The sequence below is a fragment of the Macrotis lagotis genome, chromosome X (assembly GCF_037893015.1).
Source record: "Macrotis lagotis isolate mMagLag1 chromosome X, bilby.v1.9.chrom.fasta, whole genome shotgun sequence".
NCBI lineage: Eukaryota > Metazoa > Chordata > Mammalia > Peramelemorphia > Peramelidae > Macrotis > Macrotis lagotis.
Window position 1 is genome coordinate 615,900,510 of NC_133666.1, and position 21,647 is coordinate 615,922,156.

At 41.6% G+C, this 21,647-nt stretch overlaps 1 protein-coding gene across 6 annotated transcripts in view; it reads right to left on the reverse strand.

Moving 5' to 3' along the window:
- TSNARE1 (t-SNARE domain containing 1) overlaps positions 1–21,647 on the reverse strand; it is a 278,385-nt gene that overhangs the window by 153,434 nt on the left and 103,304 nt on the right. For all 6 annotated transcript variants that reach the window (XM_074202840.1, XM_074202835.1, XM_074202838.1 and 3 more), the window contains 2 exons: positions 20,471–20,548; positions 19,388–19,457 (listed from right to left, as the gene is read on the reverse strand). In XM_074202840.1, the coding sequence (XP_074058941.1) occupies positions 19,388–19,457; positions 20,471–20,548 (148 nt within the window). The remainder of the gene's footprint in view (positions 1–19,387; positions 19,458–20,470; positions 20,549–21,647) is intronic.

Here is a 21,647-nt window from a genome sequence, read left to right on the forward strand (position 1 = left end):
AGATCAAAATGGGTAAAGGATTTAGATATAAAGTGCAATACCTTAGACCAAATAACAGACCAAGAAAAACTATATCAAATCTATGGAAGAAGATAAATTTATGATCAAACAAGATTAGAGTACATTATAAATTGTGAAATGCATGATTTTGAATATATTAAATTAAAAAGGGTTTGCACTGATAAAACCAATGATGAAAAAATTGAAGGAAAACAAAACCTTGGTAAACAATTTTCACAGCTAGGGGCTTTAATAAAGGTCTCATTTCTAAAATATATAGAAATTGCATCAAATCTATAAGGTTACAAGTCATTTATCAACTGATAAATAGTCAAAGGATAAGAATAGTTTTCAAATGAAGAAATTAAAGCTATATATAATCATATGAAAAAAATGTTCCAAATCATTACTGATTAGAGAAATGCAAATTAAAACATCTATCAGGTTCCACCTCACATGTATCAGATTAGCTAAGATAACAAAAAGCGAAAATGATCAATGATGGAGAGATTGTAGAAGGATTGGGACATTAATGCATTGGAGGTGGAGTTGTGAATGGATCCAACCATTCTGGAGAGCACTATGGAGCTATGCCCAAAGAGCAATAAAACTGATCATAGCCTTTGACCCAGCAATTCCAATATTAGGCCTATATCCAAAAGAATTCATAAAAAATGGGAAAGGTCATGTTCCAAAATATTTATAGCAACTCTTTTGTAGTGGCAAAGAATTGGAAAATGAGGAAATACGCATCAATTGGGGAATTGCTGAACAAATTATGGTATATGAATGTTAGGGAATATTATTGTTCTATAAGAAACCTTAAATGGTCCTACTCTAGTGAAGCATGGAATGAATTAAGGAACTGATGCTGAACAAAAGGAGCAGAGAACAATGAACACATTAACAACAGCACTCTGTGTTGATCAACTCTGATGGATGCAGCTCCTCTGGGCAGTTAAGAAAACTCAGACAACCCTAGGAGACCAGCTATGAATAGTGCTATCCCAACTAGAGGAAGAAAAACAAAACAAAACAAAACCCTATCAAATATGAATGAACACTAAATTCACTTTTTATGTATTTCTTTCCTTTCTCATGGATTTCTTCCTTTTCCCTTAATCCTCATACCAAAAATGACCAATCTGTAAACATGTTAAACATAAATGTACATGTACAATATTCACCTGACTGCTGTTGAAGGGGAGTGGGGTGGGAAGGGAGGGTGGAAGGAAATCATGTAACTTAAAAAATGTATATGCATGTGGATGAATAGTGAAAAGTTTTCATAACATGTAATTAGAAAAATAAAATATCAATTTAAAAAAAAAAAAGCATTATCATCCAGTCTTTCCTTGAAGACCTCCTGCAAGAGCCCATTCCACTGGCAGAGAGGTCAGAAAGGCTGGGTGGTGGCTGCCATGGTTATCTTGTGTTCTTGCAACATAAACACTATCAAGAATTCCATGCAGCAGAGCTGGGATTTAAACTCAGCTCCTGACTTTGGATCTGAGGACTCTTTCCACTGCACTCAGAAGCCTCCTCTAGCAGGGGGCTCCCAGGCTGGAGCTCTCCAGACTCTGCATCTATGAGATTGGAAAGCAGCATCTCTGGCTGGCCCAGATGTCATACTGCTGCTACTGGATTCTGTAAAAGCCCAGCCCAGGTGATTAGGTTTTAATGCCACCAGTGGAAAGTCTTTCTAAATAGGAATGATAAAGCAGTGATTGCAAGTTCCCATTCCTTTCTATTGCTCCCTTCCAGCTTCTAAAGTCAATCTGGCAGTGAGTGGCCTTTGAGGTCACCTGCCAGTTCAATTGAGGGGGATTTTCTCCAAGCTTCAGATAGCTCTGTTTCCCGCCTCCTCTGAGCTCCAGGAGAGAAAAGCTTTGCCATGAATATTGCTGAAATGACGCCTCCATTCCCTTAACAGGCTAAGCCCTTCAAAGAGACGCTGTCCATGAGCAACGGGAATAGCTTGGATTAACTTGATCCAACTAACATGCCTTGATCCTCACACGCAGCCAGTGCTGACACACAAATCCACGCTCGGCTCATGCACACACAAACTCCCAATTTCACTGGCATCAGCCCTCAGTTTTCCAAACCCAGTCCCCTCATTGGAAATTTCAAGGCAGGAGAGGCCCAAAGAGATCACCTAATGAGCCACAGAGACCATGCCCAGCAATCAGGGAGACATTCAGGGCTGTGTTTGGGCTCAAGTGGTCCAATCTAGTCAGTTACAGCTCAGCCTAGAATCAGGGTCAGGGACTAGGCTGCCACCAGACTTGAGGCTCCGACTCTGGCCAGGGTCAACTCTTTTTTTACTCATTAAGAAACTGAGGTTGAGTGACTTACCCAACCAAGTAAGTATTAAGTGACAGGACAAGATCCAAAACTAGGGGTTCCCCCATTAAATCATTATTCAGGGTCAAGGTTCAGCCTAGGGCCAGCGAGGGAGCTTATTCAAGGTCCAGGTTCAGTCTGGAACCAGTGACAGGACTCAGTCTGAGGTCAATCTGGGGTCAGGATTAGGATTCATCCAGTGCGAGGGACAGGGCTCAGTCTAGAGACAGGTTAAGACTCGATTTGGGGTAAGGGTCAGGGCTCAGGTTGAGAAAAGCATTAGAGTTCAATGGAGAACAAGATCAATCCTCAGTCTGGGTGAGGGTCCCAGCTTAGTCTGGGCCAAGGATTCAGGGTCAGGGCTCAGTCTAGAGCTCAATGTATAACCAGAATTAAGATGAAGTCAATGACTGGGATAAGAGATTATCCATGATCAAGGAGCCAGAGACCTCATCTGTGGCAGTTCAAGACCAGTTTTGTTGTTACTGTTGTTTTCTGCATTAAAGGGAATTAGCCCAGACAGTATAAGACAGAAAACTATTCCTTGCATCTGCTGCTCTGTGCGTGTGTGTGCATGTGTGTGTGTGTGTGTGTGTGTGTGTGTGTGTGTGGTTGGTAAAAGGGAGAAGGGAAGGAAGGAGAGCATGACTTAGAGAAGTACTCTTTAACCCAGGACTAGGGGTGGGGGTCTTTGAGTTCCATCTCAGACCCTCCCATTCCTTGCTGTGTGACCTTGGTCAGGCCACTTCCCTCCTCTGGGACTCTCCAATGATTGTGGAGCATTCAAGGCCACAGAAATGCTGCATCGCTGCAGAATGACAAGCATGGCATCCTGGGGAGCCCTGCTCACTCGCCGCAGAGCAGTCAGAGAAGAGCACTTGCAGCTACGGTTACTCTTCCCGAGAGGCCGATTAAATATCTTCCCTCATCAGTCCATTTTGTTCCAGCTTAGCAGATTTCTGGCCTCCCCACATACTCCCAGAGAGTGGTAGATATCAGCGCAGCCACAACAACCCCTGCCCCTCTGGCGCATCATGCCTATCTTGGGGAGAGGAGGCTGGGTTCAAAGTCAGAAGACTCAGACTCTCTAATTTACTAGGTGTGACCTTGGCCAAGACAACACACCTCTACAGGCCTCAGTAAAATAAGGGGTTCAGGCAGGTGGTCTCTAAGTTGCCTTCAAGAGCCAGAGTCTATGATATAATCTACACTGAGACCCAACCCAGACTGGTTATGCAGGATGAGAGAGAGAGAGAGAGAGAGAGAGCCCATTCCAATCAATTCTATTCAAATAGGGGCTAGAGCAAAAAAAAAAAAAAATCCTGTCCTCAGAAAGCTTAGGCTCTACCAAGAGAGATACCATAAATACACACGTAAACAAATTAAAAAACATAAACAAAATCACACCAAGTGATTTCAGGAAAGGAGAATATTTCTAACTGGAAAAATCAGGAAAAGTTTTGTTTGTATAAGAGAAGATGTGAGATGTACTCTGAAGGAAACAAGGGATTTTCTGAGATGGTAGTGAAGTTAGTAGACCTGTTTTACTAAAACAGAGAGGATAGGAAGGGAACAATATGAAATAAGACTAGAAAGGTAGGTGGAGGTGCTAGTGTAGATGGCTGTGGTGGAGAGGGCAACATTTAAACTTAGAGGTAATTGGGAGCCAATAAAGAGGGATGTGGTCAGATTTGTGCTCTGGGAATACCCACATTGGCAGTCTTGCAGAGGGAAGAGAAAGGAGAGGGGATTTCAATAGCCTAGGCAAAAGGTGACAAAGGTCTTCTAATTTCAAAGTATACTGACAGAGACCAGTTTGAGAATGGCTGTGGAGATATCAACTTACTGGTTATGGGGATTGAAGGAGAGGGAGTCTCTGAAATTTTGAACCCCAGTAACTGGAAAGATGTAGACACTAACAAAAATGGAGAAGTCTGGAGAAGTAAAGTTAGCCATGAAAAGAAATCCAAGGAATCTTGCTTTGGAATTGTTAAACTGGAGATGCCTATGGGGAATTCTGGTGGGAATAGGTGATATAAGACTGAAAGGTTCCTAGTCTGAAACAGAGTCTTGATTGAGGGAGGAGGCCGGTCGCAGGTGCACATATAAGAGTTAGGAGACAGGTGACAGAGAATTAGTAAAGCAAGATATAACTAGATACTCTATAAAAATCCTGGGTCTTCTACAACAATGGCATCATCAAAGGCAAAAGCAATCGAAGGATAACTTTGCTGTGATATTTAGAATAAAAATGTTAACAATAACCACACTCCTACAACACTTTCATATTACTCAGCATTTAGCACAATAGCCTTGTGAGGTCTTAGATGAGTAGCCAGGAAATCTAAGACTAGGTCTTGTTCATCTATTAATCCATCTGATCATACACAAGTCTCACTGAGCTACTCTGTGAATAGGATTTATCATCTATTAAATGGATGGACAGCTAGGTGGTGCTACAGAAAAGAGGTCTGGGCCTGGGATCAGGAAGACTCATTTTCCTGAGTTCAAATCTGGTCTCAGACAGTTATCAGCTGTGTGATCCTGGGCAGGTTGCTTAACCCTGTTTGCCTCAGTTTCCTCATCTATAAAATGAGCTGAAAAAAAGGAAGAGGAAAATCACTCCAGTATCTTTGCCAAGAAATCCCGGATGAGGTTGTGAAAAATCAGTCACTGCTGAACTAAAAATGGAAGGGTTACTCTATGTCCTAGTGACTTCAAAATGACAGAGGTGCAGTTTAGATCAATCAATTAGCAAAATTCATTAAGACCCTGCCACAGTGAGTCCCAGGCATTGCTAGAAAATAGGTACATGAATATAAAAATAAATCCACCCCTGCCTTTAAGGAGCTTAGAGTTCTAAGTGGAAAAGAACAAGTACCAGAAAAGTAAACTCAAACTAGACATTAGAGGATTCTTGGAAACTGAGGGAAGCACTATTGAGTAGGGAGAATCAAGACTGGTTTCCTCTAAGAGGTGACCCTTAAGCAGCCCTGTGAGAGAAGTTAGGGACTCTGTGAGGTGGTGGTGAGGAGGGAGGAATGGTCTTGGTAAAGGATGGAAGGATGGAAGCAGGAGATGAGTATATGAGGGGAGAAGGTGCAGCTAGGACAGTTCTGCAGGACAAAGACTCTAGGAAAGGGAGTGAGTGATGTGCCAGATTATGCAGAGAGAGGATTAGGTGTCTTATCCTACCTACAGGCAACAGAGAGCCACAGGAATTAGAAAGGATTGCATTAAAGCCTGGTGGAAGTGGTCTACTGCATAATGCCTTTCTCAAAATGAATCTGGCCCAGTTACTTCTGTATGAGAAGGTTGCTGGCCCTCCCTGGGTGCAGGATGCCTGAGGATATAAAGAATAATGGGTGTTCTGAGCTCCGAGAGTAAGGACACAGCTCCAGGGGAGAAAGCAGATCCCATTCAAACCTGGCCAAAGAGGTGCAGAAAGGGACTTGAGAGCTCAGATTATGAGTGCCAGTAGGGGCATTAGAACACCAAACATAAAAAAATCAGAGCTAAAAGTGGAGAAGTCTGGAGAAGTCAAGTTAGCCATGAGAAGAAATCCAAGGAATCTTGCTTTGGAACTGTTAAACTGGAGATGTCTATGAGGCTTTCTGGTGGGAATAAGTGATGCATGACTGGAAGGTTCCTAGTCTGAGACTTGGGCCCTGAGAGAAGAGACCCGTCTCAGATGCACATATAAGAGATGGGACACAGGTGACAGAGAATTGGCAAAGCAAGGGATTTCCAACCCTGAATAAAAAAAGCTACAAGGGATGTTAGGAGACAAAAGGAATGTAGACTTTGAGAGTCAGAAGGAGTGTTAGGACACAAAACAAATCTAAGAGCTGATAGTGGCCAGAGGAGGTAGAATGTTAGGGCTAGATGGTGACTAAAACCCACTGCAGGTATGTTCCAGGGCTCTACTTCCCCCGCCAGTCCTCCCCCCCCTCTCCATGTGACCCTTTCCCCACATCCTTCCCTTTCTTCCCTCCCCTAGGCAGGTTCATTCCACATTCCCTTCTCCCTCTTCTCCCCATGGTCCCCTCCTCCAGGAAGGCTCCCTCCTCTTCCCTATGTTCCCCTCCCCTAGGCAGGCTCACTCCAGTGGGAGAGAGTCCACCACTTTTGCTTCTGCAGGCCTCCTTTTTAATTCCTTCTTCCTTTTAATTGTTTCATCAGGATGATTATAGGTCTCTTAATAAAACATTTTCTTTATAAAGTGAAACAGCTTCATTAGAAGCCTTGGTGCTGATTACAGCTGAAAAAGCTGTAGCCATTATCTCTGGACTCCCTCTTATTTGAGTAGCACCCATCCCTCAAAGCAGAGAGGCAATGATGAGAAAGGATAGAGATTCATTCTCTCAATGTGATATGATAGAAAGGACCTTAGAAATTGAGTCAGGAGACAAAGCTTCAATCTGAGCTCTGCCACTAATTGGCTTTGTGACTTTGGCAAATCACTTAATATCTCTAAGCCTCAGTTTCCCCATTTTGTAGAGTGCATGTCTATATACCTTAGGATTTTTAATAGAAAAACACTGTATAAACTATAAGATATCCCAGAGACATATACTCAATTTCTCCCTCCCCAAACCTCTCCACTTCCACAAAGTTACCATTTCTCTCAAGAGCACCACCATCCTTCTAAGGGCATCAGATTTGTAACCATAACATTCACCTCAAGACCTCATGTTCCCTCCCTCTCCCTCATTCCACATATCCAACCAGTTGCCAGATCTTGCCAATATCTTACTCACACAACTATCACTGCCTTAATTCAGGCTCACTGCTTACCTCGATTACTGCAATAGCCCCCAAGGGAGCACAATTGACAGGTGAAATCCAATCCTAGACATCTGGTGACTGTGTGACCCTGGGCAGATTACTAGACCTCTGCCTCAAATAATAGTATTACTGGACCATCCAAAGAGATGATCAAATGAGATAAAGTTTATAAACCACTTAGCACAGGCACTGTGGACAGAGTGCTGGGCCTAGAGTCAGGAAGACACATTTTCCTGAGTTCAAATACAACCTCAGATGCTTATCGGCATCTTGGGCAAGTCACTTTTATGCCTTTATTTCCTCTGTATACCTTAATTTATTTCCACAACTGTAAAGTGGGGGGTGGGGGGATGATAGCACCTTCTTCCATACTTGTTGCAAAGTTTAAGTGAGATAATAATTGTAAAGAGCCTAGCACAAAGTAAGCACTCTACAAATGTTTGCTGTCATCAATATCATCAATATTATTATTATTCTCATCATCATCACTATTACTTGAAGAAAAGAAGTTCAAAGCTTATCTCAGGCATTTAGAAACTTTGTGACTTCACTTCTGTTTGCCTGAGTTTCCTCATTTATAAAGTGAGGATAACAAAAGCATCTTTCTCCCCATGTTGTTTTGAGAATCAAATGACAACTTATACAAAGTGCTTCACAAATGTGAAGGTGCAATATAAATACTCATTATTAGTAGTAATATGTCTTCATCTATGTGTCTATGGTTACTTGTCCATATACTTTATACTTTAATATATTTCCCTTCCTTTTAAGGTATACCTTGTCATCACCTTGAAGACAATGACCTTTCAATTCATCAAACTCCTCAGCTTCCAAAACACATCTGTACTCCACCTAAGTCACCCACAGGGATGGTCATGCCCTAGACCTCACTATTACCCATAACTATGTCTCCTCCATCCATCCACCCACCCATCCACCCACCCATCCATCCATCCATCCAACCATCCATGCATACATGGACTCCATTAAGCTATAGAATTACTATATAGACAAACAGTTCTGGTATAGTGGATGGAGAGCTAGCCTCAAAAGACCTGGGTTCATGGGTTCATTAAACACCTCTGACTCATTCTGACTGTGTTACCTGGAGCAAACAAATTAACATTCCGTGTTTCAAGCAATTCCCAAAGATTTTAAATTACAGAAAAGATACCAGCTTACATTGGTAGGATTTTCATCACCCAGGAGTTCCAAATGCTAGTGAAATCATTGAACTGATCCCTAGCCTATTGTCCTGTGCAAGGCTCATCTGGGCAGAGGGGCTACACAGCTACTTCCCCTACCTGGTCACAAACTTCTCTCTAGCTATTTCTCCCTGTCTCACTTTTCACAAACCTATTCTTCTTTACCATTTCACTCTAGGTCTGACCACTCTGTCTTAATTGCTGTATCATCAGTTATCTCTTTCCCTGTAAGAGTAAATATTCCTCAAATCTTTTTATAGGCTTTCCCAAGGGGATCTCATCTGCACTAGTGAATTCAATTACCATTTTTATGAAGATGACTCAAATCTACACATTCAGCCCTCATTAGTCTCTTCTGCTCTAATCTTTCATTGCCAGTTACCTGGAGGACGACTTCATCTGGATGCCCCGATGACTTAGTACACTCAACAAGCCCAAAAGAACTGATCTCTCCCTCTTTCTACTCCCCAAAACCCCACCTCATTACAATTTCACTCTGTTGAAGGCACCATCATTCTCCCAGACCACTAGGTGTGCCAACTTAATGTACCATCTGCCTCCCATATCAGGGAACTGAGTACCTCCTCTTTACTTCTCAGGAAACTGCCTTCAGGGCTCAGCTCAAGTGTCCTCTCCTACACTGTATGTAGCCCCATCCTCCCAGTTGGGAATGTTCTCTAATTTCTCAAAATAACTTCTATGTGGACACATAAGATAATACAAGTCAATCTGTCTGACACCCCTCCTCTCAAACCATACACATACGTGCACACATTGAGTAGAATGTAAGTTTCTTGCAAACAGGGTCAGACTTGCTTTTTATTTATGTCCACCCATAGCCTTGAAGAGAACCTTTCAGGGTCCCAATCATTCAACATACTTGTATTAAGAACATTTGACATACTTGTATTGAGTGATGAGGATACCCCCCCAAAAAAATGACTTAAAAAGTCCTCTCCTTCAAAGAACTCCCAATCTAAAGAGGGAGATAATACGCAAGGAGCTGTAAGAAACCTGGAATTCAATGGGCTGGGTACATTTTGTAAGCAATGAACAGAAGCTGCAGAAAGATCCATTTTTTGGTTCAATATTAGGAGGAACATTCTAACAATTACTGCTGTACAAAAGTGAATTACTATGTACTGGGAAATAGTGATTTCCATGGAGTCTGTTGGATTTCTAATGTCCCTGTAGTTCCCTATAAACCCATAAACCAGGACTTTCAGCCTGGAGCAGAGTAAGCACAAGGAGGACATGATTATGGTCTTCAAATATCCAAAGGGCTGTCACAAGGCAAAAGGAGCAGATAAGTTCTATGTGACTCTAGAGTAGAAGGCACAACAGGAGAAAAGCAGAGGCAGATACACATTTTTCCTTTTTCTTGCCACATCTTACTTACTCCCATTCAGCTAGGAGAGACCTTTGATATCTGTTTCTTCCTCCTTCCTAGAGCAGGTAGGACTTGAACTCAGAATGATTCAGAGAGGCAGAGGAAAGAGAGCCCACTGCTGAAATTGGGGGATAGTGTGAAAAAAGAGTTGAAGGTGGGAACCAAGGTTGATTTTTCTCTTTCCTCTGAGTCCTTCAAATGCCTGAAGATGATTAGCCTTCCCTCCCAAGTCACCGCTTTGCCAGGTTTTTCTTGGTTCCTATGATGAGGTCTCATATGACATAGACTCAAGTCTCATCATTGTCATCATCATCCTTTTAATATCCTTCTTTTATTAAAATGTGCTATTACCTAGAACTAAATCCAATTCACACCAAGGTACATTCTAACCATAGTGGATTAACTTGGACTCTTGCTTCTCTTTCCTGGGGAATGACACTCCTATTAAAAGTCAAAGATCACAGAGGCTTTTACAGTTGGGTTGACACATCACTCTTGACTTTTACTAAGCTTGTAATTTAAAACACCTACATCTTCTTTAGGCAAACAACTGGCTAGCCAAAACTTTCCACTTTGTGCCAAGACAGTTCATTTTTGAGCCAAAGCAGAGACCTGGTAATTTCTTTTTATTATATTTCACATTATTAGCCCAGCCCATCAAGATCTTTTTAGGTTCAATGTTACCCTGATACTACTAGAAGTCCTTCAGTTTTGAAGAGGACCATGCCAACCAACCAAGTGACTAATGACATGACTATAATGTTTATTATAGTGAGGAATATACTGTGCAAGGCCTCCTTCTCACAAGTCTTTACCAGAATAGTTCCACCCATGGTCTCATTAATAGGAAATAGGACTATTGGAGATGGTCGAGCTACTGAGGGAGTGTCTTGGCCTTAAATTTCTTTTGCTTCTTCCCATATCAGTGAGGCACTATGGCACACCATCAATGCCAGGAAAGCACCAGAATGTGATGTCTGGTGACAGAATGTGACAAGCTGACAAATCTTAATCTGTCTCTCAATGAACAAATCATCAGTTTGACCCTTCCTCACAGACCTTCCTTGGTTTCTCTTCCTCTCATATAAGCAAGGACCCATAGTGCACCCCTAAGCCAGGTAGCACTACTTTGTGACATCCGGCAACAGAAAGAGACAACTCTATATATCCTAACTGGTCACTCAATGGGCCAATTGTCAGTATGACCTTTCCTCTCAGACCTTCCACTTTTGATTTGGTGAGCTACTGATCAGTATGATGAGAAGATGAGTTCCTGATTTCAAGCCCAGTGTACTATCCACTCACCACCTTGCTGCCCCAAAGCATTCTAATTTTTACAAAGCACTTAATTTCCTTACAACTAGGTGGGGTAGGTAGGTTTGAGATGAGGAAAAAACTCAGAGACAAAAAGTCACATGTCCAAGATCACAAACAGTTAACAAGTGTGGGAGCTGGAATTGCAAGTGCTTGTGTGACCTCTGAGTCACAAGTTTCTCAAATATTAAATGAGGATTAGATGATCTCTAAGGACCTTTCTAGCTCCATCAGAGGTAATGTGACCAAATGTGTGTTAACTGATTTGGAACCTCAGTTTCCTCATTTATAAAAAGTAGAGAGAGATTATAATGTGAACTACCTACTTTGCACCATTTTTAAAATTAATATTTTATTTATTTTTCCAACTACATGCAAAGACAGTTTTCAACAACCATTTTTGTAAGGTTTTGAGTTTCACATTTTTCTTCCTGCCTCCCTTCCCTCCTCTTCCACCTGACAGAAAGCAGTTTAATAATATAGGTTATATGTATATAACTATGTGTTAAACACATATCCTCGCACTGTTTTAAGGAAAATATTTTTTAAAAAAATCTTAAATGTGAATTATTGGTATTACTTTCCATGTTCTACATTCCTTCCAATTAGAATATTCTAGATCTTCACAAATTCTAGTGCCAGAGTGTTCCTTGATTCTCAAAGTAGTCCATCCTACTTCAGAAAAGCTCTAATGAATAAGGAGTTCTTCTTTATGGTGAGTGAAATCTGCCTCCCTAGACTTTCTTCTCTTTGGTCCTAGTCTTGTTCCTCTGGAGTCACTCATAAAAAATCTACTCCCTTAGCAACAGCCCTTCAGATATTTGGAAACAATTATCACCACCCTTCAGTCTCTTCTTTCCTCTGACTTAAATAAGCCCAACTCATAAGAGACATACAAAAAAAGGATCTAATGTCCTAAAAAGGACAATAGAAATCCATTCCCTTCCAAAGGAAGCATCATAGTCTAGTGTAATGATGGATTTCAGTAAGTCTGTGAACTTAATTATATATTTATTTCAGTATAACTGTTTTTTTCCATAATCCTATGTGTTTATTGTAGATATTTAATCACTTTTTTTGAGATTGGATCTTTCTATCTTGCCCAGACTGGAAAGAAGTGCAGATGAAGTCACTAATGGCCAGATCCCAATTCTGACTGGCAAGGAAGTTTTAATCTGCTCTGTTTCTCTGCTCTGGGTCAGTTAAATCCTCCATTAGATATTTTGCTATCTTATGCTCCTTGTGGCTCATTATTGGCATACTGGTGCCAGACTTAGTGCAGACACCTGAATAGCCCTATTTAGCTCAGAACTCTTGAACTCAAATAATCCACTAGCCTCAGCCTTGTAGCATCAGGGACTACAGGTGTGCAACCACTCTGTTATTGTTGTTCAGTCATTCAGTCCTGTCTGGCTCTTCATGACCCCGTGGACCAATTGCAAGCCAACATTGAACATAAAGTTTTCTTGGCAAAGATATTGAAGTGTTTTGCCATTTCTTTCTCCAGTGGATTAAAGCCAATGGAAGTTAAAGTGATTTGCCCAGGGTCACACAGCTAGTGAGTATCTGAGGTCAGATTTTTAACTCTGGTTTTCCTGACTCCAGGACCTAGTGGCCCAAACCCAACTTAAGTGCATGTTCACACACACACACACACACACACACACACACACACACACACACACACTTAGAATCAGAATACCTGATGCCAAATCTTGTCTCTACCATATACATCCTATGTGACTTGCTCATGTAACCTTTCTGTCTCAGTCGGTAAATTTGGGGGAGATTGGCTAGATCACTTCTAAGGTACCTTCTCTAACTCTATGATCCTATGGAAACTGAGGTTGTGATTTGCCTGAAGTTGTCCAGTCAAGTGGCAAAACCAGAATGTTTTAATTCAAATCTAGCACAATATCATTTTTCTATCAATCCCCTTCTTACTTAGTTTTGTGATTCCTAACTTTTCTGGTCATCTTTGAGGATGGTAGAGACCCTCTTGAAATAGATGCCCAGACCAAAATACTAGGCTCCAGTTTGGGTCTGATTGAAACAGAAAAAAGTAGGACTTGTACCTCCTGTGATGGAATGACAGTCTGGTAGTTAGCAAACAAACAAATGAAAACATATCCTTAAAAAAGATAAGTATAATTAAATTAATAAAAACAGTAAACCCCTCACAGAGAGCAATTGATCCTCTATCATCTCAGACCCTCTAAGGCTTTATCCAGATAGAGGATGGAGATCGGGAAGTAAGGAAGTTTTAATTATTTATGGAATTTCTGATGATGGTGGAAAAAGGAAGGGAGAAAAAGGGGAGGGGACAAGAGAGGAAGGAAATAAAGAGGTAGCAGCTATACCAGCTCCTAAATGTCCTTTGTAAAATGTGATACACAGAACTGAAGAGTATATTCCAGATGGGTTCTGACCAAGAAAGATGCTAACAGGACTGTCACCTCATTCATCCTGGATCCTATACCTCTATTAATGCAGAAGGAGAGAAATAGAGAGAAGAGAAAGGTCTCTGCAAACCCAGATTATTTGGTTACTCATGATTTAAATTACTAGATTCTTCTTAAGAGCACCACACTTTTGTGATCACTAGGAAAGTCAGTTGTACAGGGTCTGGGCTACTGGCTTAACAGAATTATAGACCTCAAAGCTAGATGCAAATGCCAAAGACTATGCTTTAACTTTAACTTCAAGTAGGTAAGATAATGCTGATGATGCTGATGATAGTATTTATATAAGGTTTTGAAGGTACTTTACATTTAATCTTCACAAACAACCCTATAAGGCAGGTGTGATTATTATACACATTTTTAAAATGAGGAAACTGAGGCAAACAGAAGTTAAGTGACTTGCCCAGGGCCACATAGCTAAGTATGTGAGGCAGGGAGTGGATTCAAGTTTTCCTGACTGCAAGACCAATGCACTAGCTGCTGCTGCCCCATCTTAGAATCCTAAGGTATTTAAAGGATTTAACATTCTTAGTTCAGGACTAAACATATCTGAGCACCTATAACTGTTAGAATTTTACTAGGTACTATGGGAGATATACAGTTTAGTCAGTCCCATTGACTTCATGAAGCAGTCATTTCGAGTCAATAAAGAGAAGGCCTTGGGGTCAGACCTTTCCTGGCAACCTCCCAAGAGCTAGTTCCCTGCCTTGAGGAAAAGCAGTCTCCTGGAGGATCTGAAACAATAATAATAACAGCAATAACTAGCATTTATGGTTTAAGGATTGTAAAGTGCCTTGTATACATTTTCTTCTTTGGAAAAGGACACACACATCATAGCCCAGTCAAATCTGCCTATTCAATGACTGTATACCTGTGACTGGCCAAATAGACTACTTAAATGTGAGAAACCATGTTGGCCTATTCAAAATTATCAGGACTTCCAGCTCTATCTTGAGTGAAGTTAAATAAGCAAGTATCAGTTCATGTGGGAAATAGTCCAGCTTTCTCCACTTCTCAGAAGAGTTTCCAAAACTGAAATATTTCCAGAGAACTTTCTAATAGGTTCCATTCATTTGTTCCTCTTGACTCAGATCACAGGCTGTATCCCATTTACTTGTAGTAGCCAGAGTGCTCTACCCATTTCCTCATAACTTGTGGGCCACAAGGCCCTCAAGGTGTTCAGTGATCCCCTTACAAAGAATTTCCAAGAGGACATAGGAAAAAGTCAGCTGGATGACAAGGAAAGGATGTCCATATTGATGAAATCACAGCAACATCAACATATCCAGAGAAGGTAATATTCTCACTGTCCTCTACCCTGGTCAAACTCCATACTGTGCTTTCAGCCCCAGGAAATGCACTGTGATAGAAAGGGCATTAAAACAATAAAGAGGAAAACTCTCTAACAATTACCTCTATGCCACAAATGTGTAGGCTATCTATCCCTGAAGGTAGTGACTTACCCACCACTGAAGGTATTCACAGTGAGCCTAAAAGGGGTTTCCCAAATTGTACTGGAGATTACAGTAAATGACCCATCAGGTCTCCTATAATTCTGATCAGCCAGAATTCTACCAGTAGCCCTTAATTGTGGTTCTTTGTCCTCAAACCTACCTCTTCATATAGAGATCTGATTCCTAGTAAGGATTCAGTCAAACCAGCATTTGAGGAAGGGACAAAAAAGGACCCAAGATGTTTACCCTCCTTCTTCTCTCATCATCACAGGCCGGATAGTAGGGGAAAGTGTAGAAGTGCCTTACACAAGAGTCTCAACCTTAAAGTAACATGCTATGAAGAAGACAAGGATGCTATTTACTGTGGACCTATTACAACCTCAGGCCTGAGAAAAACCTCCTGGAAAAATCTCCAGGGAGTGCAGAAGCCAACCTAACAGTGACGGATGGCTGTTGTTACAAGCAATTTCCTGGCCCCTCTCATCCTCTCTCTCCCTTCAGGGCCCCCAGTCCAATCGTCAGCCTCCACAGCTGACAAATGATCTTCATGTATCCATGACAGCAGAACAGAGGCCAGAGACATTTTCATTACAGGCAACAAAGTTGCCCAAATGCTAAAACTTTTTTTTTTCTACAAAAGAGTTCTCTGGGGGTTCTGTATACTTTGTCATGGCTGAGGTTGTCCAGTTTTGTTTTTCATTTCAATTCCCATTACTGATCAAGCTCCCATATTGTGTATGTGTGTGTACATGTGCATGTGTGTGTGTCTGTATGTATATAAATACATCTTGATGATTACAACATATGCATGTTTGTATTTCTATAGTGTACATGTGTGTATGCTTATAAATTTATACACGTATATGGAGTGTTATGTGAAGATATCTGAGTATGTTTCTGTACATACATTTTATATGTTTCTGCATATGTTTCTCCTTCTCTTTCTCCCTCCTCCTTCCTTCCTTCTTTTCCTTTCTCCCTCCTTCCTTCCCTCCCTCCCTTCTTTCCTTCCTTTCCTCCTCCCTCCCTCCCTCCCTTCCTTCCTCCCCTCCTTCCTTCCTTCCTTCCTTCCTTCCTTCCTTCCTTCCTTCCTTCCTTCCTTTCTTCCTTCCTTCCTTCCTCCCTCCCTCCCTCCCTCTCACCCCTCCCTCCCTTTCTAGAGTTCTTAGATTCTAATCTTAGCTCTGGCCCCCAAATCTCAGCTTTGCTCATTCTTACTTAAGTGACCTTGGACCAAGGTCCTATAATACTCTGAGCTTCAATTCATTCATCTAGACATTGGAAAAATAACACTTCTGCCAACTGCTTCACAGTGAGCATAGGCTTTAGGAACCTAAAAGGGCTTCAGAGATGCAAACTGGTATTATGCATGATACATGTATGTAAATGTATGAAGGAAGGAAGGGAGGAAGGGAGGGAGGAATTCTTACAGGAAACTTTAAGGAAATATGATTTAAGTAAGAAATAGCACTTGCCCTGAACTAGAAGAAGCCCAGAGAAAAGTCAGAAAAACTAAGCAAAATACTAATAAGATCATGTATCTAATTTCTTTCCCTTACAATGAGGATAATGAATTTGCAAGAGGCAAAAATAACACATAAAAACTAACAATACAATCAAATATATTATTGGTATTAAAATTGTCTTGTATTTCCAGCTTAGTAGACTTAGCACTAAGCCACTTTGGAATCAATGTAAAGAAAAGATCAGTTTAGGTACTTATTGGGGACCAGCACTAGCCAGATTTAGACACTACCCAGCCACAGTGTGTGTATGTGTGTGTGTGTGTGTGTGTGTGTGTGTGTGTCTGTGTTTGTATTTGTACACATATATATATTTACTCATTTGGCTCCTTTTAACTCAAATTCTATTTCTTTTCCCTTATCTAAAGTCAGTCTAGAAGGGCCAGTGTCCTGGGATAAATCTAGCTTGATGTGGAAGGGAGCTGGCTTCAGGGCTGAATATCCTGGCCTAGAGACCCCTGCCTGATCCCCCACCCCTACCAGAATCCAAGCTACTGTCCCCTCTATCAGACTTAGCATCAGGGTCAAAGCACAAACTACCCAACTCTAAGCATGAATGACGTCCTGTGTAAGCACCTGAATGTGTGTGTGTGTGTGTGTGTGTGTGTGTGTATGTGTGTGTCTCTGTGTGTGTCTGTGGGTGTGTGAAGTAGCCTGGACTAACACTCTCATTTTACAAATGAGAAAACTGAGGCCCAGAGGTCTAAGGTAGGACTCTTGGCAAAGGTCACTCAGGAAGTACTCATTAGCAGGAGTCATATTTGGATCCAGGTTTTCTGTTGGTCTTTTCACTAAAGTAAACTTCAGTAGATCTTGAAGAGAATGGCAGCTCTAACTGCTCCACCCTCCAATATTGCCATTGGGTCCATCAGAGACCACTGGGACCAAAAAAGGACTGGAGGAGGAGCTTGGGAAACAAATCACAATGCAAGCTCAGAAATATGATGGGCCAGTGAAGGAAATCTACCATCATTCAGAAATCTATGCTCTCTGACTCAGCCTCTTTCTGTATCTCTCTTTGTCTCTCTTTTCTGTCTCCCTCCACACACATAAAAAAGCAATATAACTAATAATTCCAAGAAGTGCCTTAATGATAATTTTCTTTCAAAAGAAGTGGTACCAGTCAGGAGAAATTCTATTCTTGATCTGATTGTCACCAACAAGGAAGAAATGATTGCTAGGGTGAACATGATGGGAACTTCAGAAGAAAATGACCACTTCATCTTTGTGATTAAGGAAAGTAAGGAAGAAGCTTGACAAACGTTCTAGTTTTTAGAAAAGAAAAATTCAAAGGTTTCATGGAAGAGTAAGGGAAGATTAAAAAGATCAAGATTCTATAGAGCATGTAAGCCCAGAAGATATGGGAAATTCCATAGAATTAAATTCTGAAGATAAAAAGAGAAGCAATTTTGATAACCAGGAAAAGAGAAAGTTGTTCAGAAAGACGAATATGGATACTTAGAGAACTCGCTTAACAACTTAGATTTTAAGAACTCTATTTGGGCTGAATAGGATATTGATTACCAATCATAGAGAAGAGAGCTACTCAACTCTTATTTTCTTCATGAAATATAAGGAAAGGTGAGAATCTTGTAGGTAGTGGGGTGCTGACTGAAGTCCCTAATCCCTGTTACTCTCTCACTGATCCTAAGCTCTTCTCCCTGAAGTTCTGACTCCCACACAAGACAAATATTCTTCTTCTGCTGTTCTTTCCTCTGCCAAGGAGAATAGGCAAGGAAGGGCAAGATTAAAAAAGAGACACTACACATGATAAGTAAGGAGATAATATGAGACTACAAAGATGTCCTAGAGGAGTTCAAATCACCTGGTCCAGGTGACCTACAATGTATGAAACTAAAAGAAAGGGAGATGCTATCATTGAGCCATTGTTAGCAGTCTTTGAAAGATCAGACATCATAAAACTGGACAGGGAATGTTGTGCTATAATGTGGGTTAGAATGCAGTAAAATTAATTGAATTCAAAACTGATCAAATCTCAGAGTAGCTATTAATGGTTCAATGTCAACTTGGAAGGAGATCCTCAGTATACCAAGTGCCCCAGGAATCAGTCTGGCCCTGTGCTAGTCAATATTTTTATATAGGACTTAGGGAAAAAGGCAGAGATGACATGCTAATCAAATTCTCAGATGGAACAGTAGTGAGGAGCAGCTAAATTTAACATCTATTTATTGAGTTCTTGCTATATGCCAGATATTATGCTAGGAACTGAAGGATAGCTAATCAAAAAAATCATGACAGGTCAGAATATTGTGCTAAATTTAATAGGATAATAATGAATAGTGATAAAAGTGACATCTTACAACTCTTGCAATTCTTTTGCAGAGGTAGGGAGTCCAAAGGTGTGTGACACTACACATAAAGGCCATATTTTTTTTTTGATGTACTGATTGGTTAAAGTTTTTCTATTACTTCTCTTTTTCTAGTTCTTTTTCTTTAAAAAAATAATTTGTATTATAAAGGATAGTTCTCTGGGCAAGAAAGTGGAGGCAATAGGGAAAAATCTAAATGACCTATAAACAAAATATGTCAATAAAATCTATTTTTTTATTAAAGTTTTCCATTGGGTTCAAAAATTCAATTTTTCAAATGTAGTTTGGAATGGGTCATGACTATGTATGCCTATGGGAGAGAGGGGGATATGTTTATAGCAATTTGCCTGGGGAAAAAATTCCCCCACATGCAAGTGACCCAGGTCTCCATGGGTTTGAGTACATATGTATTGTATTAGTGAAGGCATACCAGAAGGCTGTGTGGCAGTGTATATACATGTGTTTATGGAGCAGAAGGATGGCTACAGGCACCAATATGCATGAGGGTATTGGCATTGTGTGCAACCCCATTCTCACACCCTAGGGTGACCATCCCAAGCTGAAGGGGCACTTACAGGCCATTGCGCAGCTCCAGGGTGTCACCAGGGGTACCCAGAGATCGCAGGTTCCGTTCCAAGGAGGTCACTACCAGACACAAGAGTGGGAGATGTCAGCAGGAGGAGGGATGAATACACAGAATATGCATCTGTCACAGTCAGCTCAATGACTCAATGAGGCACCCTAAAAAGGGGATTGTAGCAGGTCTGGTTCCAAAAGGCTTTGAGATCCTAGAATATAGCTTCCATGGGGCAATGAAATAAGCTCTCCCTCCCTAACGACCTTTAAGTAGAAAGAAGTTGATGGCTACTTGCTAGGAATGGGATGTTGTACATTGGGTTTATACTCTGGGTTTCTAGAGTCCCTTCAAACTCCTCATTGCTGAGACACTATTTTAAAGGATGAAATAGAGGGTGGAATTAATCATGGATTTTCATTATTCAGGCTCTGCTATCCTTCTCTGTTCATGTGGCAAGAACCAAGAGTCTGGTAATCACTGAGTACCCTTATTCTCATGAAGGATATTCTTAAATGTATATTCAAAGAAAAGGAAGCTGCTAGAATCCTAGCTTTCTCTATATGGACTAGATACCATCTCTGCCCGGATTCCTGCTCAGGTTCCTGCCAAAAACTCTAGGACAGACAGAAACAGAAAAAAGTTGGGTGCTATAAGATAGCTATGCCCTCCTTGCCCATCCCCAGGCTTCCTTTACCTTGATTTGAGATGCTGATATATGATTTACTGACACTGAGTTCTTAGCTTCCAAATTTGTGAGCCCCAGGAGATCCCCTGAACTCTGGGCTAGGCCTGTGGATTCTGCTGTGGGCCAGTTCTGTGACCCTTGACCCCATTCCCTGACTCTCAATTTCCACTTGGCTGAATTCCAGCCGAGGACCATGAGCCAAAAGCAAGCTGAGCCTGAGCTTGAGTCGAGGGAGCCCCCCCACCATGCCCACATCAGAGAGCCCACCGGATTGTCAGAGGGTCTCATTTGTCCCTGACAGCCAGGTCTGGCCTGAACGGCAGTAGGTGCACAGTGCAGATTCAGCCATTCAAAGGCTCCAAGGGATAAGACCAGACACCTGGCCTTTCTACGCACCATTGGAGTTGACTCGAAAGACATTTGCTGATGTCTCCTGGAACAGCTCCTGGAGGTTGATGGGATCGATCTGGGAGGCTGAAACGAGAGGGACCAGGGAGCACAAAACATTATTAGTGACTCCTACACCATGACTGAGTCTGTCAAACCCAGGGGAGCTTCTACAAAACTTCTCTAGGCTCCAGAGAGGTCTGGGGCCCTCGGAACGTGGCTGAGCAGGGGTCACAGAAGAAGACCTATGCCAGCCACAGTAGGAGAGAAAGAAGGAAAAGGCTGGGGTCTTCAGAGAGGTCATGGATGTGGGGAGAGACCCAGCTCCTGACTTCAGAGTGCTCCTGGGCTGAAGGGGAAATACAGGCTCTGTTACATATAATCTCCCCTAGAGGAATAACAAGCACCTCACTTCCATTAACTTAAAATTTTAAGCAGCATCTGTAAAACCACCTCCCCACCACCATCCCTCCCTCCCTTACCCTCATCTCCTTCTTTCTGATCCCAACTGTCCTTCCCCTTTCTCCTTGGCACACTCCTCTTCCTCTTTCCTTCCATTCACCCCACAACTCTCCTCTCCCATCATTCAACCCCCTCTTTCCCTCAGTACCTGCTCTGGTCCTCTGCTCTCCCCCTGCTCTGGTCCTCTGCTCTCTCCCCTCCTTTCTCTCTTCTTTTCCTCACACACTTCCTTGATGGAGGGAAGATATAAATGTGGTCTTCAGGCATATGAAGGGCTAGCTCAGTCCATGGGATTAGGCTTATTCTGTTTAGTAACTTTATGCTTGATGTAGGAAAAAAACTTTCTAAGAAATCAAGCTGTTCAAAAGTAGAAGGGTGTATTTAGGAAGTGGTGTGTTCCCCAAAAAAACCCTGAGAGCTGGATGACCACTCTGTGGCAGAGATTCTTCTTATACAGGTCAAACTTGGTAAACAAAAAGTTCTTTTATTTTTTTTAAATTCTAATTCAATACAAACTTGGTCTTTGGGAAGGCCCTTTCCCTCCTAAAATGACAATTTTAGGATCACTCCAAATATAGAAAATGTGTAATTCTGTGATTCTTCTCTCTTTCATGTTGGGCAGCTGAAGTCAAAAGGACCTGAGTTCAAATCCAACCTCAGACCCTTTCTAGCTGTGTGACCTTTGGCAAGTCACTTAATCCTAACTGCCTCACATCCAGGGTCA